General features: G+C 39.1%; 1 protein-coding gene across 1 annotated transcript in view; it reads left to right on the top strand.

Annotated features, from left to right (window-relative positions):
• The window catches only part of TEX11 (testis expressed 11), a 295,156-nt gene that overhangs the window by 61,513 nt on the left and 206,710 nt on the right, over window positions 1-26,933 (top strand). The window contains exon 8 of the mRNA XM_017349668.4: window positions 22,742-22,827. Within this exon, the coding sequence (XP_017205157.3) occupies window positions 22,742-22,827 (86 nt within the window). The remainder of the gene's footprint in view (window positions 1-22,741; window positions 22,828-26,933) is intronic.

Genomic DNA, 26,933 nt, shown 5'->3' with positions numbered 1-26,933 from the left:
CTGGTCTCCCATGTGGGTGGCAGGGACCCAGTGACTTGATCAGTCATTACTGCCTCCCAGGATCCACATTAGCAGGAAGCTGGAATCAGAAGCCAGAGTTTGGAAGCGAATCCAGGTACTCTGATATGGAACCTGGGCATCTTAACCACTAGGTTAAATGTCTGCCCTTAGTCCTCAATTTGGAGAAAGCCTGGGCCATAGCCTAGGGGTTATGTATGTCCACGGGTATATTTTTTAATAGCAAAAATCTCTGTTAGCAGCTTGTTTACTGAATTCTTTGCCTCTTTCTCCTCAAAATTTGAGTGTGTAATCAGAATTTTATTTTGATTAGTTGGATGGTGTGTTCTGGCTTGTTTTTATCTTGCATTTTTATCTTTAGTTTCCTCTAGAATTTATCTTCAGTGTAGTTTTACCTCATTGTGCAACTTTTATTTACGCAAAGAAAACAGTCAACTGGTCTCTGAAATCCTTTGAAATAATTCATTCAAAATCCAGCTAGATTTAGTTGCTGCTCTGTAGGGACAGAACACTGTAAGGTCTGGACTGCCTAATCTTTATTACAATTTTTAAATTCTCTTTTGTCCATTTGAATTCATCATTTTATGGTCAGATATTTGAAACTTAATGTGTAAGATTTTCTACATTTTTCTCTGTAGTAAAATCCAATCTCATGGCACATAAATGAATTATTCTTTTGGGAATAAAATTCAGTTTTCTGCTTGTTATGTCTAGCTGGCATATAATTGCTTTTCTTTGACCCTTTCCACCCTCTGCTTTGTGTATCTGGGAGAGGGTAACTCACTTAAGGGTATCTACTTGCATTCCAAACTCAAATTCATTTGAGCCTTAAAAATGACTCATTGGAAACTTTATAATGACATGTACTTTTCTGTTAAATACTTTCAGTATATGGGAAGCCTGGCCAGACTTGTTCATGTTCTTGGCTTCAGTGAAACTCTTTATGTAACTATGAGAACATTAATGCTTCTATCAAATATCAGTGCTTATTTTTAGTTCAGGCTATAACTTATTTTTTTAATGTGTGTAGTTCATTTTTATGTCTACGTGTTACATGTAATTTTAATTTTTATTAGGGTGTATGTGTGTGTATAGTCCAAAGGGAAAATTATTCTATAATTCTTTTTACAAAATCATCACCCCTGTTTATCTCATGTAACAGCTACTTTCAGTTATTTTAGCTGGTTCTTTTTTCAAAATAAATTTTATTTATTTGAAAGAGTTACAGAGAAAGGTAGAGACAGAGAGAGATCTTCCATCTGCTGGTTCACTCCCCAAATGGCTGCAAAGGCTGGAGCTGAGCCAATCTGAAGCCAGGAGCCAGGAGATTATTCCGGGTCTCTTACATAGTGCAGGGGCCCAAGCACTTGGGCCATCCTCCGCTGCTTTCCCAGGCACAATTAGTGAGGACCTGGATCAGAAGTGTAGTAGCCAGCGCCCATATGGGATCCGGCATAGCATGGCAGGCTGGGGCTTTAACCCTTCGCACCACAGTGTAGGCCCCCAGCTGGTTCTTTTGATGTTTACCCTCCTATCCCTAAATAGTGTTCTTGTACTGCTGCTTTTTCATTTTTTACTTTTAGATATTATGTATTGACTTCCCACTCTAGAATATGAATTTAGCTCCTGTTTTGCTTCCTTCTACCCCTTACACACATATGCTTGTCGTTCCATCACCTCTACGTAACTAATTATGTATAATTAGTTATACATAATTTTGATTACTGTTTGTACTTTAATGTTTATATAAATATTATACATGTTTCAAACATGCATAAGGCAGTATAATTATTTTTTCTCTCCTGCACGCTGTATTTTTTTTTCATTTTCAATTCTCTTTATATACAGAAGATCAGTTTAGCATACATTAAGTAAAGATTTCAACAGTTTGCTCCCACACAGAAACATAAAGTGAAAAATAATAGATGATTTTTTAAATGATGATGAAATCAGATCAGACCTATTGTCATGTTTAATCCCAGTGAGAGTCAAGTTGGGAATTGATAATTTCTTTTTTTTTTAACAGAAGATCAGTTTAGTATACATTAAGTAAAGATTTCAACAGTTTGCACCCCCATAGAAACACAAAGTGAAATATACTGTTTGAGTACTCGTTATTAAGCCTCAATGTACAGCACATTAAGGACAGAGATCCTACATGAGGAGTAAGTGCACAGTGACTCCTGTTGTTGACTTTACAAATTGACACTCCTGTTTATGGCATCAGTAATCTCCCTATGCACCAGTCATGAGTTTCCAAGGCTATGGAAGCCCCTTGAGTTCTCCGACTCTTATCTTGTTTAGACAAGGTCATAGTCAAAGTGGAGGTTCTCTCCTCCCTTCAGAGAAAGGTACCTCCTTCTTTGAAGACCTGTTCTTTCCACTGGGATCTCACTCACAGAGATCTTTCATTTAGTTTTTTTTTTTTTTTTTTTTTTTTTTTTGCCAGAGTGTCTTGGCTTTCCATGCCTGAAATACTCTCATGAGCTTTTCAGCCAGATCGGAATGCCTTTAGGGCTGATTCTGAGGCCAGAGTGCTGTTTAGGACATCCGCCATTCTATGAGTCTGCTGAGTATCTCGCTTCCCATGTTGGATCACTCTCCCCTTTATTTATTCTATCGGTTAGTATTAGCAGGTACTAGACTTGTTTATGTGCTCCTGCACGCTGTATTTTAATAAGTGATTTTCTCAAATACATAATATTCCATGTACTTAGTATTATTCTCCTCTAATGTTGTATCTTGCCTTTTAATATGTTAGAATATATTAGTTATTTTATCAGTGTCATGAAGAAATCTCTGCCACAGTTCCTTATCTTCTCTCATATGGATAGGTTGCCATTTAAGCATGCTGCTAAGTTATTGTTTTTGAATTTTTCTCCATTGATGTGGGAATTCCCTTCAGCTGGCTCTTAGATTGGATCCCTGTTTCTGGAGTTCTATGTATTTCTTTTTCTGGTTTGACTTCCTCATTTTTGTAGGGCATACCCTCCAGTAGTTTACTGAAAGTGAGATGTAAATTGTTTAAGGACTTTGTATGTCTAAACATATGCTTATTCTCCCATCACAATTTATACTTAGACTGGATATACAGTTTTGGGTTGGAAATGATTTTCCCTGTGTATTTTGAAAGCATCAATTACATTGTGTTGTAGCTTTAGATGTGACTATTAAGAAATCTAATGCCATTTTAATTCTTTTTTCTTCAAGATTATGTGTCCTTTTTGTTGAGATGAAACTCACAAAGCATAAATTAATCCTTTTAAGCTAAAGTGTACAATTCAGTTGCATTTAGTATAATACTTACAATTTTGTGCAAGCATCACGTTTACCTAGTTACAAAGCATTTTTATGGGACTAGCGTTGTGGCCTAGTAGGTAAAGCTGCTGCCTGCAATGCTGGCATCCCGTATGAGTGCGGTTCAAGTCCTGGCTGCTCCACCTCTGATTCAGCTTCCTGCTAATGCACCTGGGAAAAGAAGTTGCCTGGGAAAAGCAGCAGAATATGGCCCAAGTGCTTGGGGTCCTGCACCCATGTGGTTGACCCAGAAGTTCCTGGCTCCTGGCTTGGGTCTGGCCCAGCCCTGGCAGTTGTGGCCATTTGGGGAGTGAACCAGTGAATGGAAGACTCCCTCTATCTCGCTCTCTCTGTTTCTCCCCCACCCCAACTCTGCCTTCCAAATAAATGAAATAAATATTTAAAAAAGCAAAGCATTTTTATAACCCCTAAAGGAAATCTCATACCCATTATAATCATGCTTCATGCTCCCCTCTTACCAGCATCTGGAAACTGCTAATTTGCTTTTTGTCCCTATAGATTTATCTATCATAATGTTTTCATGCTAGAAATATAGCGCTATTCATTTATGCATTAATATGTCTCAAATGTCAATCACTCAATCGACATTTGAGTTGTGAGCAATGCTACTATGAACATTCATGTTTTTCCTTACCCTTTTAAGTTGAGATGAAATTGACATGTTAGATAGTTAACCATTTTAAAGTGAATGATTCAGTGACATTTAGTACATTCTTACATTGCTACCAGCAGTGCACAAGTGTTCCAGTTTCTTTACATTCTTGCCAACACTTGCTATTTTCTTTCTTTTTTAAAACAATATCTATCCTGTGGGTGTGAGGTTGTATCTCATAATTTTAATTTACATTCCCCAAATGATTAGTGATTTTGAGCATATTTTCAAGTGCATTTTGCCTGTTTGTATATCTTGCTGAGAGAAGTGGTGATTCAACTGTTTTACCATTTTCTAAATTATTTTTGTTGTTTTTAAATTTTAGGAAGTTTCTATATATTCTGGGGATTAAACTCTTACTAAATACATGATTTGCAAATATTTTCTCCTATACTTTGAGTTGTCTCTTTATTCTGCTGATACTATCTTTTGATAAACAAAAGTTCTTCCTTTTTATGAAGTCTAATTTGTCTATTTTTTTCTTTTATTGCCTGTGCCTTTGGTGTTATAGCCAGGAAATCATTGCAAATCCAATGTTGTGAAACTTTCTATTTCTTGTTGTGAGAGTTTTATGTCTTATATTTAGGTCTTTGCTCCATTTTGAATTGGTTTTGTATATGATGCTTGGTAAGGGTTCAAGTTCATTATTGTGTATTTGGATATTCACTTTTCCAGGCATTTGTTGAAAAAATTGACCTCTTCCCATTGAATGATATTGACCCCCTTGTCATAAATCATTTTATCATACATGTGAGAGTTACATCTGAGCTCTCTGTTGTATATATTCAGTGCAATTCCTGTCAAAATCCCAAGGATTTTTTTTTTGCAGAAATAGAAAAACTCATCCTAAAATTGGCGTAGAATCTCAAGGGATACTGCTACAGTTTAAATACTGCCCGCCCCACCACAGAATTCATGTGTTGGAAAATGCAGCAGTATTGAGAAGTGGTAGAATTTTTTTTATTGTAAAAATTTATTCAGGAGGTAAATTGAGAGAGAGAGAGAGAGAGAGAGAGAGAGAGAGAGAGAGAGATATTTCCATCTTTTCCATCTGCTGATTGATTCCCCAGATGCCCACAGTGGTCAGAAATAGGATGAACCAAAGCCAGGATCTGAGAACAGAGTCCAGGTCTCCATGTAGGTGTCAGAGACCTAACTACTTGTTTAGAATATTCTAAATCTTTTATTGTCATTTCAGTGTCTTTTCTGCCTTTCTTCATTTCCTCTCTTCCTGGGACTTCTATTTTTTGCAAATATTGTCATTGTCACTTCAGTCTTTTCGTTTTTATTCATTGTTTTTCATGCTTTTTCCTTTCTGCTTTTCAGACTAGGTAATTTCAGTTGACCTATTTTCAAGTTTATTTATTCTTTCTTTTTCTGCTGTATGTAACTGCTTTTGAAACCCTCTAGTGAAGATTTCATTTCGATTATTGTGTTTTTTACCTCCAGAATAAAAATATTTCTCTTTATTGCTATCCCCTATTGTTATCTTAGGTCCTTTTCTTTTAGAAGATTTATTTATTTGAAAGGCAGAGTAACATAAAGAGAATGAGGGAGGGGGAGAGAGAGAGAGAGAGCGCGAGAGCGAGAGAGAAACGGGCTTCCTCTTGCTGGCTCACTCCCCAAATGGCTACAGTAGCTAGGTCTGGGGCTGAAGCCAGGATCCAGGAACTCCGTCTGGGTTTCCCACATGGATGGCAGGTGACCAAGCACTTGGACCACTATCTGCTGCCTTCCCAGGAACATTAGCAGGAAATTGAACTCGAAATGGCACTCTGATATGGGATGCATTCTTTGCAAGTGTTGGCTTAACCTGCTGGACTGAAACACTGGGTGTTTTTCTGTGGTTTCCTTTAGCTCTTTGAGCATATATAAAATAATTGGTTTAAAGTGTTTACCTATTGGGACCAGCATAGTGATCACAAGCTACCACTTGTGATGCTGGCATCCCAGATGAGTGTCACTTTGAGTGCCAGCTGCTCTGCTTCCAGTTTAACTCTCTGCTAATGTGCCTGGAAAAGCTCCAGACAGTGGCCCAAGTACTTGGTCCCTGCCACCCACAAGGGGAGACCCAGATGGAGCTCGGGCTTCTAGCTTTGACCCAGCCCCTGTTTTGGAAATTTGGGGAGTAACCAATGGTTGGAAGATACCCTTCTCTGTCTGTTTCTGTCTCTGTCACTTTGCCTTTCAAATAAATAAAATAAATTTAAAAAACTGTCTCCTTCCTTAGATTCTTAGCCTTTGACATCTAAATGTTAAAAATGTTATTTATTAAGTCCAATGTCTGTCCTTCCTTATTGGACAGTTTCTGTTAACTTTTTTTCTCCCTATGAACGAATCATTCTTTCTTGTTTCTTTGGATGCCTCATAATTTTTTTTTTGTTGGAAAGCAGATAATTCAGTATCATAGTGGTAATTTTGGAAATAAAATTCTTTTCCCTCCTCAAAGTTTGTTGCTGTGGTTTGTTTGCTTAGTGATTCATATAAACCATTGTCTTCATGGCCGGCGCCGTGGCTCAATAGGCTAATCCTCCACCTAGCGGCGCTGGCACAACGGGTTCTAGTCCCATCGGGACGCCGGATTCTTTCCTGGTTGCCCCTCTTCCAGGCCAGCTCTCTGCTGTGGCCCGGGAAGGCAGTGGAGGATGGCCCAGGTGCTTGGGCCCTGCACCCCATGGGAGACCAGGAGAAGCACCTGGCTCCTGCCTTTGGATCAGCGCGGTGCGCCGGCCGCAGTGCGCTAGCCGTGGCAGCCATTGGAGGGTGAACCAATGGCAAAAGGAAGACCTTTCTCTCTGTCTCTCTCTCTCACTATCCAGTCTGTCAAAATAAATAAATAAATAAATAAATAAACCATTGTCTTCTAAAGAGTACATTCTTTGTCTCCTTTACTTTAACCTAATGGTTGATGAAGATTTCCACAAATGCTTAGAGCCAAAAAAAAAAAAAAAAAAAGGGAAACAAAAAGAATTAACTCTCCTTATATTTGCATGTTGGCTCTGTATTAGGATACTGCTTCACTATTTAGTCATACTCTTTTTTAAAATACTTTCCTGAACTGGTGTGCTTATTTCTTTTTCCTCTTAATTTTTTTTAATTTTTTTTATTTATATGAAAGGCAGAGTTACAGAGAGCCAGAGGCAGAGAGAGAGAAGTCTTCCATCCGCTGGTTGACTCCTCAAATGGTCCAGCTCCAGGCCGATCTGAAGCCAGGAGCCAGGAGCTTCTTCTAGGTCTCCCACGTGTGTGCAGGGGCCCAAGGACTTGGGCCATCCTCTGCTGCTTTCTCAGGCCATACCAGAGAGCTGGATCGATTGGAAGTGTAGTGTGGGGAGCAGCCCGGACTGGACTGAGTTACTGGAATTAAGACTTATTCTATGCATCTGCTCTCCCACAATATGGCGCTAGGAGAGAAGTAAACAGCTTCCGCACAGCTGCCTCCAGTTCAACCAATAAACTGTAGGACTTGCTACTGATTGGAGGAGAGCAGCGTACTCGGCGTGTGGGCAGCCGAGTTGGGATTGGCGGAGGAGGACTATAAAGGAGGAGAGAGACGGCATGCACCAGGAACATCTAAGGGGAACATCTGAAGGAACACCTGTGCAGCCCCCAAGAGAGCCGGCCGGCGGTGTGCCACTCCCCTGCGGAAGTGGGGAATGTGGCCAGGGGGAACTGCCCTTCCACGGAGGTGGAAGGGATAGTAGCCAACCCGGGAAGAACCAGCAGCAAACCCGGGGAGGGCCGAGCAGACGAAAGAACAGCGCAGGGTCCTGTGTCGTTCCTCCACGAAGAGGGGGAGCGACAGTGTAGGAGCCGGGATCGAACTGGAGCCCATATGGTATGCTGGCACTGCAGGCTGCAGCTTTATCTGCTATGCCATAGCACCGGCCCCAGTCATGCTGTCACTGGGGAAAAGGCCATGGAAGCCGTGGGGTTCTTGTCTTCATGCAAGAAAGAATTCAGGCATGAGACAGAGAGCGAAGTGATAAGGTTTTACTGGGGATAGGGAATCAGAATGGAAGGGATAAGGAGAGAGTGCCCAGTCACTCGAACTGTGGAAGATTGAGGTTACATGGTTGAATGGAGATAATACACCTGGGCAGGCCAGGCAGGTGGCTCAGCAGAGAGCAGAGAGCTCAGCACTCTGTCTGTTTAGACTCCCAGTTTTTAAGGGAGTCTATTTACTCAATCCCCCTCTTCTCCAGGAAAAAGAATAGGGAGTCCTAGCAGAAGGGTTTGTTGGGCAAAAATTAACAAACTCCTCCCCATATTTACTGGCAGAGCAGAGGGGCTTCCCTTAGGGCATTTGTGAAGGTTTTATTGCCCCATGTTGTCAGGTCAGGTAACTCATTTGGTCCTGAGAGAGAATTCTGGGAGCTTTCCTTTGGGGAAGGGCTGAGACCACCTAGAAGGTGATCAGGGTCTGAGCAGGATTTAAGTGTTTCTGGAGCTTCCACAGTAGGTACTGGTCTTCAGACCCTTCTCACACACACACACAGGCTAATTCTTGACTTCCTACCTAGCAATGTTGTTTATAACTACCTTAGCCATTGCTTCTGGCTTCCACTAAGCCTAAAAATGAGCTGGAGATGAGCTTAGGATCTTTTCAGGTCTTTTCTGGGTTTGTGTCTTGCCCTGGGCATGCACTTAGCTCTCCAGATTCCTTGTTATATGTGTGAGCTTTTCCCCAAAGTAATGCTTCCTGCTGCTTTTCTTTAGGCTTTCAGTGGATGGGTTGCTTATCCCAGTGTCATTTTTTGTTCTAGGCAGTAGTGGCTTATTATTTTGCCTTTAAGTGTTTCCATAGAATGCTCTATGCTTTTCTACTTTGTAAGAATTCTGAGTTAGGAGACACAGGAGCAAGTACCTTGCATTAGTTCTTCTAGGAACTCTAGGGTAGGTCATATCAGGCACAATTCTTTGGAACACAGTCTTCTTTTTCCCTTGGGAACCAGGAGCCCACCTTGGAAATGTGTATTGCCATCTTCAGGGTTGCCACTGTACCAGGGAGTAGGGTGTGCAAGGCTAAATTTTAAAATATCACAAATTTCTCCTGATGTGTTTATTACCTTTTCCTTGGTTCATTGTGTTTGCTTGATTGCTGTAAACCATTGACTATTTTCCAAAGTTCCAGCAAATTTGATTCTGACAGTTTTTGCTCATTTATTCAGTATTTTTTTGAAGGGCATGCCCCTTGGAGTACCCTACTGTGTCATTTTCTCTATTACTTAACATTTTGATTCTTTAAAAATTGTATTTGTTTATTTTCATTTTGCTCTAGAGAAGGGGGGGGAGAGAGAGAGAGAGAGAAATCAGTACCTGAAAACTGTTACTGGTGAATGGCAGGGTTCTTGTCTTTGCACAAGAAAGAATTCAGGCATGAGACAAAGAGTAATGGAAAGTAAAATAGCAAGGTTTATTAGGGAAGGGACATCTGTAAGAACGGATGGGCACCTCTCCAGACAGAACCAGAGAGAGCGTGCCCAGTTGCTCAGACTGGGGGAGAGCGGGATTACATGGTTGAGTGGAGAGATTACACCTGGGCAGACCAGGCAGGCGGCTCAGCAGAGAGGCAGAGGGCTGAGCGCGCAGTCCGGTTGAGGCTGGGGATTTTTAAGGGGATGGGCCTTGCCTTCCCGCCTCTGCTCCTCTTGGAACAAGGACTTTTTGTATGTAAATACTAAAAACTCCTATCTGAGTTTTCCCCCTGAAGTTATCAGACAGGGGGAAGCCTGGAAGGATGGGCAGGACCCTCTGGAGAATCCTCCCAGAGCAGGATATTTGAAATGCAGATATCAGGCAGAAGGGGTGGGGACCCCCACCTGGCAGGTTATCGGGTAGAAGGGAAGGGGCAAGGAAGGGTGCAAATACTGGGCTGCCCCTGAAATGTTATTGGGATGACTTTGAGATGCATATGCTGGACCCAAATGTCTCCTTAGGCCTTTGTCACACACACATAAGCTCATATCTGATTTCCTACCTAACAAAACAGCCAGAACTAAACCAGGCTGAAGCCAGGAGTCTGTAACTTAATCTGGATCTTTCATGTAGGTGACAGGAACCCAACCACTTGAGCTATCACCTGCTGCTTCCCAGGGTTCATAGTAGCAGGAAGCTAGAATAGGAATGTGGGCATCCCAAGTCAAGTACCTCTACTTCAAATGCCTGTCCCACCAATTTGATTCTTGATCATTTGCATGAAACCTACTTTTTCTTTCTGGAAGTTTGTGGAATAATAAGAGTAATCAATACTACCTAATATTACTGTATGCCAGACACTATTCTAAGTGCTTTGCACGTATTAATTAAATGCTATCTTCAGAACCACTTGTGAAGTAATTAGTATTGTTATCATTTCATTATAGATAAAAGACTAGGAGAAGTGTTTTAGTATCTTGCCCAAGGTTGCATCACATGTGATGAAAAGTGATTCAAACCCAGAAAATGTGGCTACAAAGTCCCTGCTCTTAGGCAGTATGCTGTCTTCTTCTTTTGATTACAAATGGTATCCTTCTTGCCTCTAGCATTTTCCAATTGCATGATGTTTTTCTGTATGTGGCTTTGTTTGCATTCATTGTGAAAGGCACTTGGTAGTTCATTCCAATCTGGAAATTCTGTTTTATTACTCATTTTGTTGATGATTTAACTGTCTTCATTTTCTTTTTCTAGAGTGCTTATTAGTTACATGTTAGAGTTCCTTGACTGTTTTTCTAATATTCTTTTCTTCTTATTTTACATCTCTAAATTATTTTATTCTTTTATCTGGGAGGTTTTCTCAGTTTTCCAACCTGTCTCATGAATTTTTCATTTTTGAATTTAAAAAGTTGTATTTAAAAAATTAACAGACATAAAAATTGTGCATATTTATGGAGTACTATGTGATGTTTTGTTACATGTATACTTTGTATAATATCCAATCAGGGTAAACATATTTATCTTTTCAAGCATTTAATATTTCTTTATAGTGAAAGCACCCAAATAAACATTTATCTTTTGAAGCATTTATATTTCTTTATAGAGAAAACACCCAAAATCCTATCTTCTAGGTTTTTATTAATAGAAAAACATACACTATATTAAAATTATCTACAGTCACCTAGCCATGCAAAAGAACCCCAGAACTTCAGAGCTGACATTGTGCCACAGCAGGTTAAGCCACTGCTTATTGATGCCAGCATCCCATATTGGAGTGCTGGCTGGCTGCTCTGCTTCTGATCCAGCTCCCTGCTAATGTGCTTGGGAAAGCAGTGCAGGATGGCCCAAGTACTTAGACCCCTGCCACCCACTTGGGAAACTTAGATGGAGCATGGGCTCCTGGCTTCAGCCTGGCTCAGTTCTGGCTGTTGTGGCTAGATTCTCTCTCTCTCTCTCTCTCTCTCTGTCACTCTGCCTTTCAAATAAATAAAATAAAAAACCCTTAACTTCTTACTGCTCCTATCTAGCTATAAACTAGTACTTATCAATCAGCTTTCATTCCTTCTTCCCTCTCCACTTCCCTTCCCTACATATGACTGATATCATGAAATACTTATTTGTCTGTCTGTACTTGGCTTATTTCAGTCAACATAATGACCTCCAGTTCCATCCATGTTCTTGGAAATGACAAGATTTCATGCTTTTTTGTGACTGAGTAATATTTCACTGTGTATGTATACCACATTTTTCCTATCCAATCATCAGTTAATAAACACTTAGGTTTGTTTCCATTTCTTGGCTATTGTGAATAGTACTGCAAAAAATATGAGAGTTTCAGATGTCTCTTTGGCAGATGGACTTCTATTTCACTTGCTTATATCCCCAAGAGTAGGATTTCTGGGTCATGTGGTAGTCCTATTTGCAGTTTTTTGAGGAACCTCCAAACTATTTTCCACAATGGCTGTACTGATTTACATTCCCACCAATATGGTATACAATGATTCCCTTTTCTGTACGTTGTTATCTTTCGCCTTTTTGATAATAGCCAATCTTATTGGAGTGAGGTGATATTGTGGTTCTGATTTGCATTTCTCTGATAACTAGTGATGGTAAGCATTTTTTCACATACCTGTTGACCTTTTGTGTGTATTCCTTTGAGAAATGGCTGTTTAGATCTACTGCATGTTTTAATTGAATTCTTATTATTGCTTTTGAGTTGATTGAGTTCCTTAATACTTTCTGGTTATTAACCACTGGTCAAATGTATAGCTTACAAATATTTTCTTCCATTGTGTAGGCTGTGTCCTCAGTCTATTGATTGTTTCCTCTGCTATGCCAAAGCTCTTTAGTCTGATGAAATCCCATTTGTCTATTTTTGTTTTTATTAACTGTGCTTTTGTAGTCTGGCCTAGAAAAAACCTTGTCCATTCCAACATCTTGAGTGTTTTCCCTGTGTTTTCTTCTAGTAGTTTCAAAGCTTCAGGTCTCATTTGTATGTCTTCAATCCATTTTGAGTTTATCTTTATACAGGATAAGAGATAGGAGTCTAATTTCATTCTTCTATGTGTGGATATCCTATTTTCCCAACACCATTTATTAAGAAGACTATTATTTTTCCAGTGCATTTTCTTTTTTAAAAATTGATTCTACTTTATTTGAAAGCCAGAGCCACAGAGAGGGGGTAGGGAGAGAGAGAGAGGTCATTTATCTAAGAGAGCTTTATCCCAAAAATGGCCACAACAGCCAGGGCTGGGCCCAAGCACCTATGCCATCTTCCACTGCTTTCCCAGGCACATTAGCAGGGAGCTGTATAAGAAGTGGAGCAGCTTGATTTCCTGCTTCCCGTGACACTTTGGTTCAAGATCTGGAAGCCATGAAGATCTTTGATATGCTAGGAGGGCTCCTCCTGCTTCTTGTGTCTGTTCATGATTTGGAAGACTTGTTTGTAGCCTGTACTGAATTCTGGCTCCAGGTCAAAGTTAGAAGGGCACCTTTTGTGGATGAACTGCAACCACAACCTTATGAACTCTATCTTGGAACTGGCTGTCCTGTAAGGAGAATGTTGCATAGTTACTTTGAGTTCATCTATACACTTACTTCTTGTGGCATCAGAAAATACGAACGCCTATAGGGTATTTTTACTGAGAGTTCAGTTTATTTTTTTTCTGATATTATATATCTCTACTTGAATTCAATTAAAATTAAAATTGCATTCCTCTAAAACAAGTACTAATTACCCATTGCTGTTTCATTGAGTACTGATTGCCCAGAAACCTGTTAAAATAAATTGCAAAATAAGTTCAGCAAGTTACAAAGTGATATTCTCAAAGGTAGTGATCTTCCTAGATTCAAAGAGAAATTCCTTCAAACTCAGTGTCTTTTTACAGTTACGGTTGCCTTTTTCCTAAGAACACCTTAGGCCTGTGATGTCATATTCAGTTGGCCACGTGGGACTTAGTCACTTGACCTAAAACCCAGCAGATTGGAGGGGTGGGGTAAAGAAGGGAAAAAAGAGGAGAGTGTAAGAGACGAGACGAGAGGAGCTAGTGAGGAGAGAAGAGAGAGATGAGAGGAGAGAGCGAGCAGGAGATAAGAGAGAAGAGAAAGGAGACCAGAGGAGGCTAGAGACGAGAGTTCAGTTTCATATGAACCAATATTTCTTTTTTTTTGACAGGCAGAGTGGACAGTGAGAGAGAAAGACAGAGAGAAAGGTCTTCCTTTGCTGTTGGTTCACCCTCCACTGGCTGCCACGGCCGGTGTGCTGCGGCCAGCGCACCGCGCTGATCTGATGGCAGGAGCCAGGTACTTATCCTGGTCTCCCATGGGGTGCAGGGCCCAAGCACTTGGGCCATCCTCCACTGCACTCCCTGGCCACAGCAGAGAGCTGGCCTGGAAGAGGGGCAACTGGGACAGAATCCGGTGCCCCAACCGGGACTCGAACCCGGTGTGCCGGCACCGCAAGGCGGAGGATTAGCCTAGTGAGCCGCGGCGCCGGCTCATGAACCAATATTTCTAAATGTCAGGGGTCATGCCCCAATATCATGCTCTGTCCAAAGAAAGTTTTCATTTACCTTCACATCAAAAGAAGTAGAAAATAATGGTAGTGCATCTAGAGAAACATCTCGAGGGCCAGTGGAAAAGAAAAATTTGACATGACAGAAAATTTTGGGACTCATCCAGGGCCATCATTTGGGAACAGTGTTTCCCTTGGAAGGGTTGTAACTTTTCCTGGTCTTAAGTGGAGGAACTAAGCTATAAATTCTGGTGGTTAAAGCAACCTTATTAACATTGGAATTCTATCTAAGGATTGCACTACTTCTTAGAAGTTGGACTAATGTCTCCGGATACCATCTTCCTTTTTAATGTTCTTTTAAAATGAATTTCAGCTGCTGTATACCATTATGAATTCTTTGGGTGGAGGGCAAAGGAGCTTTCTGAGACTTTTAAATTTGCAATAAAGGCAATAAAAAAAAAAGAAGTGGACAGCTGGGACTCCAAACTGTGCTCATATGGAAAGCTGGCATCACAGGCTGTAGCTAAACCACTGCACCACAACACTGGCTCCCAGTGCATGTTCTTGTCATCTTTGTCAAAGATCAATTTGCTGTAGATGTATAGATTTACTTCTAAGGTCTCTATTCTGTTCCATTGGAAGGAGCTGTTATTTCAATATCATGCTCTTTTAAAAATTTTTTTTTGACAAGCAGAGTTAGACAGTGAGAGAGAGAGAGAGAGACAGAGAGAAAGGTCTTCCTTTTTCTGTTAGTTCACCCCCAAAGTGGCCGCGACGGCCGGTGCATTGTGGCCAGCGCGCTGCACTGATCCGAAGCCAGGAGCCAGGTGCTTCCCCTTGGTCTCCCATGCGGGTGCAGGGCCCAAGCATTTGGGCCATCCTCCACTGCACTCCCGGGCCACAGCAGAGAGCTGGACTGGAAGAAGAGCAACCGGGACAGAACCGGTGCCCCAACCGGGACTAGAACCCGGGTGCCGGCGCTGCAGGTGGAGGATTAGCCTATTGAGCTGCAGCGCCGGCCTATCATGCTCTTTTAATTACTGTAACTTTGCAATATATTTAAAAGACAAGTAGTATCATGTCTCCTGCTTTGTAATTTTTTTAAAAAAGATTTATTTATTTGAAAGACTGAGTTACAGAGAGAGGTAGAGACAGAGAGAGAGAGGTCTTCCATCCGCTGGTTCACTCTCCAGATGGCCGCAACAGCTGGAGCTGTGCTGATCTGAAGCCAAGAGCCAGGAGCATCTTCCGGGTCTCCCATGTGGGTGCAGGGGGTCCACAGACTTGGGCCATCTTCTACTGCTTTCCCAGGCCACAGCAGAGAGCTGGATTGGAAGAGGGGCAGCTGAGACTAGAACCGGCGCCCATATGGGATGCCGGCGCTTCAGGCCAGGGCTTTAACCCGCTGCTCCACAGCGCCTGCCCCTGTAAGTTGCTTTAGATAGCATGCATATTTAAAGAGTTTTGTTTCTTACAGTCTACGGACGTGGGATGTCTTTCCATTTCTTTGTCTTCTTTATGGTTTTTTGAAAAAAAAATTCCCTTTGTTATTATTTTAGAGAGATTTTAGGAGAAAGCTGAGCATATTCAATCTGTTGTCATTAAAAGAACTATGCTGCAAGGCATAGTTCCATGGGATGGAAGACCTCTCTCTCTCTCTCTCTCTCTCTCTCTCTCTCTCCCTCTTCTCTGTGTAACTCTGACTTGCAAATAAATAAATAAATCTTAAAAAAGAAAACCGTTCTGGGGCCGGAGCTGTGGCATAGCGGGTAAAGCCAGCAGTGCCGGCATCCCATATGGGCGCTGGTTCAAGTCTCGGCTGCTCCACTTCCGATCCAGCTCTCTGCTATGGCCTGCGAAAGCAATAGAAGATGGCCCAAGTCTTTGGGCCCTTGGACCCATGTGGGAGACCCAGAAGAAGCTCCTGGTTCCTGGCTTCAGATTGGCACAGCTCCAGCCATTGCAGCCATTTGGGAGTGAACCAATGGATGGAAGACCTCTCTCCCTCTCTACCTGTCCTTCTCTCTTTAACTCTGCCTTTCAAATAAATAGATAAATCTTTTTTTTTAAAGAACTATGCTGTTTTTTTTCTTCCCTGTTTTCTGTTTGCTCTCTCTACTTTTTGTTTCTCTTTTTAGTTTTTCCTACCTTAATCTGGATTAGATGAATGCTTTTAGAATTACTCTTTGATTTATCTCTATTACTTTTACATGCTCTTCTTATAAGGACATAAATCATTGGATTTAGGGCCCGCTTTCATCCAGTATGACCATATCTTGATTGCATCCAGAGACCCTATTTCCAAATAAGGTAACATTCATGGGTTCCAGGAGAACATGAATTTTGGAGGGCACTGTTCACTACAGTATTTAAATTTTTTTTCTTTTTCTTTTTCTTTTTGACAGGCAGAGTGGACAGTGAGAGAGAGAGACAGAGATAAAGGTCTTCCTTTGCCGTTGGTTCACCTTCCAATGGCCGCTGCGGCCTGTTCGCTGCGGCCGGTGCACTGCACTGATCTGAAGCCAGGAGCCAGGTGCTTCTCCTAGTCTCCCATGCGAGTGCAGGGCCCAAGCACTTGGGCCATCCTCCACTGCACTCCCGGGCCACAGCAGAGAGCTGGACTGGAAGAAGGGCAACCAGAACAGAATCCGGCGCCCGGACCGAGACTAGAACCTGGTGTGCCGGCGCCGCTAGGCAGAGGATTAGCCTATTGAGCCACGGCACCAGCCACAGTATTTAAATTTTTTAAAAATTTATTTTCACTTTATTTGGAAGGCAGATAGAGAGCGAGAGTGAGAAAGAGCTCTTTTATTCCCCAAATGCCCACAGCAGCCAGGACTGGATCAGGCCAAAGCAAGGACCCCAGAACTCCATCTAGGTCTTGTGTGTAGGTGGCAGGGACTCAAGTACTTGATCATCACCTGTTACCTCTTAGGGTGCTTATTAGTAGGAAGTGGACCAGAAGTAGAGGAGCTGGTACTCAAATCAGGTACTGTAATATGGAATGTAGGCATCCCAAGCAGTGTTTGAACCTCTGCACTGAACACCTGCCTCCCCAGTACAGTCATAAATAATATATCTTAAATATTATATTTTTAAATATAATGAATATAAAAATATAAAATATTTAAATATAATGAATGTAAGAATGCAGTTTTTTTTAACTTTTATTTAATGAATATAGATTTCCAAAGTACAGCTTATGGATTACATTGGCTCCCCACCCCCAATGACTTCCCTCCCACCCGCAACCCTCCCCTTTCCCGCTCTCTCTCCCCTTCCATTCATATCAAGATTCATTTTCAATTTTCTATATATACAGAAGATCAGTTTAGTATGCATTAAGTAAAGATTTCAACAGTTTGCACCCACATAGAAACACAAAGTGAAAAATACTGTTTGAGTACTCGTTTTAGCATTAAATCTCAATGTACAGCACATTAAGGACAGAGATCCTACATGAGGAGTAAGTGCACAGTGACTCCTGTTGTTGACTTTACAAATTGACACTCCTGTTTATGGCATCAGTAATCTCCCTATGCTCCAGTCATGAGTTTCCAAGGCTATGGAAGCCTTTTGAGTTCACCGACTCTTATCTTATTTAGACAAGGTCATATTCAAAGTGGAAGTTCTCTACTCCCTTCAGAGAAAGGTACCTCCTTCTTTGAAGACCTGTTCTTTCCACTGGGATCTCACTCACAGAGATCTTTTATTTATTTATTTATTTATTTTGCCAGAGTGTCTTGGCTTTCCATGCCTGAAATACTCTCATGAGCTTTTCAGCCAGATCGGAATGCCTTTAGGGCTGATTCTGAGGCCAGAGTGCTGTTTAGGACATCTGCCATTCTATGGGTCGAATGCAGTTGTTTTAAAATGCTTATTTATGTGCTGGCTTTGTGGCACAACCGATTAAGATGCAGCCTGCAACACTGGCATCCCATATCAGAGCCCAGGTTTGAGTCCTGGCTGCTCTGCTTCAAATCCAGCTCCCTGCTAATACAACTGCGAAAGCAGCAGAGGTGGCCTGTGTGTTTGGGCCCTGACACCCAAGTAGGAGACCCAGATGGAGTTCCTAGCTCTTGGCTCTGGCCTGGCTGAACCCCAGCTGTTGTGGCCATCTGGGAAGTGAAGCAGTGGATGGAAGATCTCTCTTTCTGTCTCTTCCCTTCTCTCTTTATTTGCTTTTCAAATAAATACATAAGTATTTAAAAATATTTATTTAACATCCAGCAACTTTGAACTCTCTTATTCTCATAATTTTATCTATGGAGCCTTTCTATTATTTACATTTACAGGTTTTTTTCTGTTTATTTTATCTGTGATCCTGTTGCAATCTATTTTAGATTATAAATTAGTAGAGGACAGAGGCCTTTCTTTAATATGCTTTGTGGAGTAAATAGACATTGAATTGTTATTGAATGATATGAAAGGAGTATTCAGGGAAAGAAAACTTATGATATCTTGTGTAGTGTTAGGGGGATCAGGGAAAACCAAATTTAGAGAGAGGAAAGAAAGGTGTGACTTAGAGGATACAGGATGATATGTAACAGAAGAATAATTATGCCTTTGTCAGGATAGAGCTCCTAGTAGAGGACCTTTAGGCCCAGAGTTAAGAGTTTGTATTTTATTTGGAAGGTGTTTGATAGAACTACTCATTATTATTAGGAAAATCATGCTTTTAAATCTAAAGGTCAATGCAATTATTTACAGTGTAGGTTTTTGATGGGCTTAAGGTTTTTAGACAAGGGACCTGAAAATCCAGGGTAGGAAATCTTATAATGAGAGGAAATGATCAGATAAAGGTTGGAAAAGAGCTAACAGAATGTTATTCACCTAAAAGGAATTAATGAATCAAATAAACCAAATCTGTATTTTTTTTGAGACTTCTCCTGTATCCCCAAACTAGATAATCAACACTGTAAGGTATTGGCATGAAGGCAGAAGATAATGTGTTATTGTTATTAAGAGACAGAGAAGAAAGTGCTTGGAAAATTGGATATATGAGTGTATGTTTGTATCTTAGAGCACCATGAGAAACGACTAATGAGTTACTGTTAATTATTGCTGAGGTATCTGAGAATTAGAAAAGGGTGAGTAAGGGAGGAGTTAGAAAGTAGTCTTTTTTTTTAAAAAGATTTATTATTTATTCCAAAGTCAGAGTTACACACAGAGAGAAAGAGAGGCAGAGAGACAGAGAGAGAGAAAGACAGAGAGGTCTTCCATCTGCTGGTTCACTCCCCAATTGGCCACAATGGCTGGAGCTCTGCTGATTCGAAGCCAGGAGCCAGGTGCTTCTTCCGGGTCTCCCACATGGGACCCAAGGACTTGGGCCATCTTCCAGCGCTTTCCCAGGCCATGGCAGAGAGCTGGATTGGAAGTAGAGCAGCCAGGACTCAATCCAGTTCCCATATGGGATGCTGGCACTGCAGGCCAGGGCTTTACCTGCTGCACCACAGTGCTTGCCCCAGAAGGAAGTCTTAAATCCAGGCAATCACATCCAATTATTGCCACACAATTATAGTTGAACAAAATTTAAAAGTACATATGTTTAAAAAACAGCAGAATCAAAAATTTTTTTAAAATATCGTAGATACTTAAGATTTAAAATGTAAGGTTTGCTTTCTCTGAAGTCTGAAAGCCTAATTTACAAAGGAAGTTGCAGAAAATGAAATTATTTAGATAATTAAAAATAAAAAGCATATATTGAACTGAAAAGTTGATAAAACTCATTTGTAGCAGCAATGGCTAATTGAGTTTATTTATCATCTATGTAGTCTCATCTTGGCCTTGTAAAGTAGGTTTTAGGTTGGCGCTGTCAATTCTGGGCCAATTGGTGTGGCAGTAGCTGGTTATTGTAGAGATCCCACAGATCTTGGAGCTTTCTGTGTGACCAGTATACAACAGACTTACAGAACTACCTTATAAAAACATTATTTGTTTGGGGGCTGGTGATGAGGCACAGTGGGTTAAGCCACTGCCTGCAACACCAGTATACCATATTGGAATGCTGGTTCAAGTCCTGACTACTACACTTCCTATCCAGCTCCCTGCTAATGCCCATGGGAATACAGCAAGCAATGGATGATGGCCAAGTGTTTGGGCCCCTGCCACCTCTGTGGGAGACCCAGATAGAACTCATGATTTTGCCCTGGCTCAGCCCCGGCTCTTTTGGCGATTTGCTGAATCAACCAGCAGTTGGAAGATCTCTATCTCTTTCCTCTCTCTGTCACTTTGCCTTGCAAATAAATAAAACCAATCTTTGAAAAATTATTTATATTTAAGAGGTAGAGAAAGACTTTCAGAGAGAGAGGGAGAGAGAGAGAGAGAGAGAGAAATGCATGAGAGAGTGAGGGTGAGAGCATTCGCCCACTGGTTCACTCTCCAGATGCCTGCAATGGTAAGCGATGGGCCAGAGCCAAAGCCAGGTGCTGGGTACTCAATCCATTTCTTCCCTACGAGTTGTAGGAACTGAACTACTTGAGTCATCATGGCTGCCTCCCAGGGTTTGCTGGCTGCCTCCTAGGGTTTGCATTAGCAGAAAGCTGGAGTCAGGAGCCAGAGCCAGAGCCAGGTATCAAATCCAGGTACTCCAGTATAGAATGTGGGCATCTTAATTGGTGCATTAACCACTGGGATAAATGCCTGCCCCAAGAACTACTTTCCTAATGTTGTTTTTACCATTGTGTCTTTGATTACAAAATGAGATATTAGCATTCCATGGAAGGCTAGAAACATAGTTTTAAACAGATATATATATATATATTTAATCTTAGTACTTCATATCCCATTAGACGTGTTTCATGAGGACTGGGATTTTTGTCTTTTTTCACTGATGTATCTTTAGTGCCTAGAACAGTGCCTAATAGGAAATGCTTAATAAATAGTATTAAATGTGTAAATTAAATGAGAGAATGGAGCAATATTGGCAGCAAAAACATTTTTGTGATATTCAAAAAGTTTGATGATATCTTGATAGATTTTTCAGTCATTTGTGGCTTTGTTTTTATGAGTTTATTATTTTATATTCTTTTTTCCCCCAGGAGAGAAAATGTAAGTACACTTGACGTGATTGTGAGGGTTGAGACAGAAATACTTAGGAAATTGAATAAAGTCTCAATACACATAAATGTTCATCAGAAATTCTGTTTTCTATTTTTCTCTGTAAAAGTTCAGTTTCTGGTCTGTATGTAGCAAGTGGATGTGAGCTACATTATTCCAGTATAGCTGCATAATTGGCATGGCCCTATTTGAACTTACAGAATCTGGGGCATGTAATGAGTTAAGCTGTTTCTGCTGAAGTGTCAAGAATGCTTTTAAATACCTCTGGATTATTGCCAGACCCCACATTACCAAGACTATCCCTTTTTAAAGATTCAAATATACAGTAGTCTGATGTGTTCAGGCATGCATATTGAGCTACTTTCTGAATGTGCTGTAATTCAAAGGAAAACTTTTTTGAAGCAAGACAGGTCTTTACACATTGCTTGTGAATAACTTGCTTCAGATCTTGGGTTCTTAATTGAGGATCTGCTTCTGTAGTCTTAACTCAGGTGAAATTATAAGGGGCTATTTTATACCCATATAATTAAATTCTGGATAGATGGTTTCTATAAATATTGAGGGAATATTTGAATAGATTATCAGAATTAAAAAAAAATTTCCCCTATGCCATTTACTAGTATTTTGAGAGATGACAATTTTATAAAACATGATATTGGTGTAGAGACTGAGATGTTGATTAGCCCATAAGAGAGTCTTTTTCCTATGGCACAATTCACATACTTGTTTCTACCTTTGATCTCGGTGATAATTTATTTAAGACAGTTTTTGTTGTTGCTAATTATTTCTAAATAGATGACTAGATAAGGCTTTGGACACATTTCAGAACTTTAGATAATTCTGAAAAAAAAAAAAAGTCATTCACTCTTCCTCCCATCCCTAGTCGTGATTATATTGTCTTTAAATATACTCTCTGTTCTAATGCTGTTTACTGTAATTGGCAACCTAAAGCAGTGTTTTATCCTGTCCTTCTACTGGACAATGATTGAGTGTCTTGTTTTTTATCACATAGGATCTTTCAATTTCTATTAGTAATCTATTGTAGTACTTTTCCACACATAGTTAATGCCCTAACTTGAATGTTTTTAGCTCTTCTTTATATAAATTGAGAGGTTTTGATCAGGAAATTTATTTTGAATTTGATTTACAGAACACTTTTTTTTTTTTCACTTTATGTTTCTGTGTGGGAGCAAACTGTTGAAATCCTTACTTAATGTATACTAAGCTGATCTTCTGTATATTAAGATAATCGAAAATGAATCTTGATGTGAATGGAAGGGGAGAGGGAGTGGGAAAGGGGAGGGTTGTGGGTGGGAGGGACGGTATGGGGGGGAAGCCATAGTAATCCATTATTCGTACTTTGGAAACGTATATTCATTAAATAAAAGTTAAAAAAAAAAATAAAATGCACAATTGGTGCTAACCTTGAAAAAAAAAAAGCAATTCTTGAAAAATTATTATATATGTGAAAGTGGAAATAAAAACCTTGACCCCTATCTTATGACAATATTTATTAATGGAAGTTCTTATATATATATATATATATATATAAAGTAAGTTCATTAAATTTCTGGAATACTGGATTATATTCTATGACTTTGGAGTGGACAAAGGTTTCTTGGGATGTACAGGCACAGTATTAAAGATAAAGGAAATATATATAAAAAAAAGAACACTTTAAGTATATTTTAAAGATTCTGAAAGCTATAGTTTTTTTTTTAACTTTAAGAAATCATGAATCTTACACATTTCTTAAAATTTTGCAGGCTGGATATCTTCAGATTCTCTGCTACAATTTTGGAGTAGAAATGTACAAGCATCATCAATTTCAAGAAAGTTCTTTCTGGCTTAGGTAATTATAACAATATCAATGTAAATTCAGGAATGTTATAGAGATCAGTTAACATTTACTGTAAGGTAATTTGGCAGTTTGAACCTCTGACTTCAGAAGCCAGCATGCTAAATCTATTTACTCCTTTAACACATATATTGCTTATTATTCTGACATGTTATCAGTTGATGGAAAATATATTATTTTTAAAAATATAACAGCATGCATCCATCTCCCCTATTCCTCCGTTTCTCCATTGGGAATATGGAAAATAGTTTTGTTGATGCTTTGGTACTTATTGTTGTCTTACAACCCCGGAATATAAGACAGGTTGGATATGTGTGTAGGGGTGGGATCAATTAAAATTACTAGTTTCAGATGAATTTTGGTACTTTACTTAATATTTACTTACTCAAATTTACTTAAATTAGTTTACTTAGTCAAATACGTATATATTTAGTGCCTACTGTATGCTGAGCACTATACTAAGATTTGTACTATTGTACTGAATCTGGAAATATAAAGAGAATTTTATAAAAATAAAGCAACTCTGTCTTTCACTGAAAACCTAGGCCCAGCACCGAGTTTGACACATGGTTGATATTCAATAATTATTGGATAAATGAATTTACATGAAAAAATGAATTTTTCCAGAAATGTCACATAAGGTGTTTTGAATATCAGAGGATACTGGAATAAAATATGTCAAATCAGCTCACTAAATATTTACTGTTTCTCAGTACAGGGATAGTTCTAGTTTTTTGGAAATACTACTATGATTATTTTAAATATATTCTATCTATTGTGAAAATTAAATTTGTTATTTAAGGAAATAAATGCAAATATGATCATTGAAATTATAGTACTCAATGGGCCTTATATGTTGCTAACAAAATATTGATGCAAATAAGCCATTTATGTAAAAGACATTTTAGAGTCCCAAAGTTGATCAAACTCTATACCAAGAACTGTGACTGACAGAGCAAGGTTATGCAGTTATAGGTATTAAGTTACCTCAATTTAGACTTCATATACCTGGCATAAATCTGAAAGTTGTATTATAAATCACATTTTAATAAATTGAGTTATTTAAATTTTGCCAAAGAAGCAAGCTAGTTTAGCATGGATTTTACCACAGTTTTCCTTTAAATGAATAACCTGATACAAAGTACATGATGAGTGAGTTCTGTTCCAAGATTAGGCAGTGTTTGGGAGTAGAATACTCACTAAATTTATGATTATCAACCCATCAAAAGACTGGTATGATGAAAAGGCAGGAATGAGGGGATCAGAAGAAAAAAAAGGATACTTGATGCTATGCTTGACTTCTTGGAAACTTAAGACTGGAGATAATCTTGAGGTGTATGCCAAAGTTGAGGGTGAATTAGGAGTCATAAGAATGAGCATTCTCTGGAAGCTGGTCATAAGAGTAGGCTGAGAAACAGCATAACATTGGGTTATTTTTACATATCCCATGAATTATTGCCATCTTATCATCATTTAAAAAATCTGTCTCTCTTTGTTTCTCTGTCTCTGCTTTTCAAATAAAATGAAAATACATAGATTTTTAAAATAAAAAAATCACGATGGTACATAATTGACATTCATATTCTAAGCTAACGACATATATCATATTTTTACTGTATATAGTGGCTGTATCTGTCAGAATATAGTTTGACTGAAAACCACATTTTCATAAAAATCTATGCAATAACAAGTTTATAGAGCACCACTTTGAGCCTTTTGTGTTCTATACACTAAAATGACACTGAAGAAAAACAAAGTTGAATTCTAACCCTAGTTATTATTTATGATTTTAGTCTCTTTGATTGTTTTTTTATGTATTTTATAAAATAACTTCAAGAAAAATTTTCAAGTTTTTGAGAGAAATGATCATGTTTTAGTGTTTAAAAAATTAAAATAACCATCAATATTTTTAAAAACAGGAATTTTTAGCACAGTGAATAATAGTTTTCCTAGTATTAGACCAACTTGCAGTCAAAATTTGTTGTCATCTATGATGGTGTAAAATTGTTAACATTTTGATACTTGCTTTTTAGAATTGTTGTAGAGTTTAAAAATGATGATGCACATATTGTAGAATGTTCAATAACATGCCTAGGAAATAGAAACTCCTCAGTAAATGGTAGCTGCTGGTATCTGTAGGTGATGTGCTTGCTAGTCACTGAAAGTGGTCACTACTGTGGCCACTCTACTAGTTTATTCTAAAATTTATTGTCATCAAAATTAAGCTTGGATTACTTATTGACTTCCCAGAGAAAATGTCATAAACACAAATACCCACATCTTCTATCATATACTGTGAATCTCTGGAGCAATTTTTTCCCACTTTAATTATATCCATGTGTTGAGAAAACTGTTGGAAGCAGTTGGTGATACAAGCAGAAATGAATAGCTGCTAATTAAGCACCCTTCTCTGTAGATTTTATGCCAGAAGGAAGCGATGGAAAATGAGTGTACTTTCTAAAGGCTTAACTCTTTTGAGAACAGTGAATATCTTAGACTAGAGGTACCCATTCAGTATAAAAAGTTCATTTTTACACAAGTGATAATGCAGCAGAATTGCTTGTTTATTAGAATTTTGTTGAAATGGAGGCCTAGATCTACACTAAGCATAAAGGGTGGCAGTGAGTATTGTTTAGAAAGCTCATTTCTTTCCCTTGGTTTCTGTTAATACATCTAAATTCAGGACTTCTCTCGATTTTTGTCTCCTTGACTTCTCTTTTGCTAAGGAACATTCATGAACAGCTGCTGCACTCCTTGCTTTCTGCCACACTCTTTTGATCATGTCACCTTATTATAGATACCACCAATTAAGAGTAGGCTGCTGTGATTATGAATGAAATTGTCATTCCTTCAGCTTACGTCACTGGTTGTGAATGTACCTGCTTCAGTATATTCAATGACAATGACAAATTTTACTAGGCCTTTATAAAATATAAAATTACAGATTTTTGAAATGTGGATATCACCTTTGGAAATAGTATGTTAAAAGAGATTTTTTTTGCTTAATAAAATACCATTCCTTCTTTTCTTGTAGTATTGAGGTCTGATGTCTTCTGGCAAAAGGCAAGCATAAGTAGATGGGAAGAGACTGTTAATAGGGAACATTCCAGAGGCTTTGTTAATGGCTTCTCAGTTACCCTGGTGGAATTTATATTATGTTTATCTTTTAAAGTCCTATCTAATCATTGACCATATGTTATGCCAAATTTGGCTTTTTAGAAAAGGTATACAGAAAATTCACTGTAACAAATTAGTATTCTACAAATAAGAATGGTAAATTAACGTACAAATAAATCCAATTCAAAAGAATTTGGGTTTCCATAGATTTAGCACAAAGACTTGGCAGATTTCTTTTCTCTTGAGAGAAAAATGCCCTAATCCCAAACCTTAATAATTTTCTTAATTCTGAATGATTTTTCCTTTATTTCTAATACTTCTTTCTAACTTTCAACTGTGTTCCTTGGGGCTCCTAGCCTGCAGCAATGTCAGGCATCTCTGTGGCTGGTAAACACCTAGGAGGTTCACTTTTTTCCTTTCACTGTAAGAAGACCTATTTTCTTTTTCCTTTCAGGATTCATTGAGATATAACTGACAAGAATTATATGTTTTACAGTGAACAATAAGTGTTTTATATATACACATTGTGAAATGATTACCACTGTCAACCTAATTAACATATCCATCATCTCACAGTTATCATGTTTTTGTATTGCACAAGTTTAAAATCTACTCTCAGCAAATTTCAAGTACACAATGTAATATTACAATGATAATATTAGTTACAATATTATTACAATATAATATAATAAACGAATAATATTAGTTACGATATTAACTACAGTCACCAAATGGTGACTTAGATCTCCAGAACTTACTCATCCTGCATAGCTGAAACTTTGTACCATCTGACCAACATCCCTGCATTTCCTCCACCCCACCCCTAGATGAACACCATTGTCACCATTGTACTCTTTGCTTCTATAAGTTCAAATTTTTTGATTCCACATGTGAGACCATGCCTGGCCTTCTTTGCTTCTTTGCCTGGCTTATTTCACTTAACCAAAATGTGCTCCAGGCTTACCCATGTTGTTGCAAATGAG

The sequence above is a fragment of the Oryctolagus cuniculus genome, chromosome X, assembly GCF_051225735.1.
Source record: "Oryctolagus cuniculus isolate XC-2025 breed Fujian yellow rabbit chromosome X, ASM5122573v1, whole genome shotgun sequence".
Classification (NCBI taxonomy): Eukaryota; Metazoa; Chordata; class Mammalia; order Lagomorpha; family Leporidae; genus Oryctolagus; species Oryctolagus cuniculus.
Note: the sequence above shows the minus strand (reverse complement) of the source record. Positions and strands in the feature narration are given on the sequence as shown.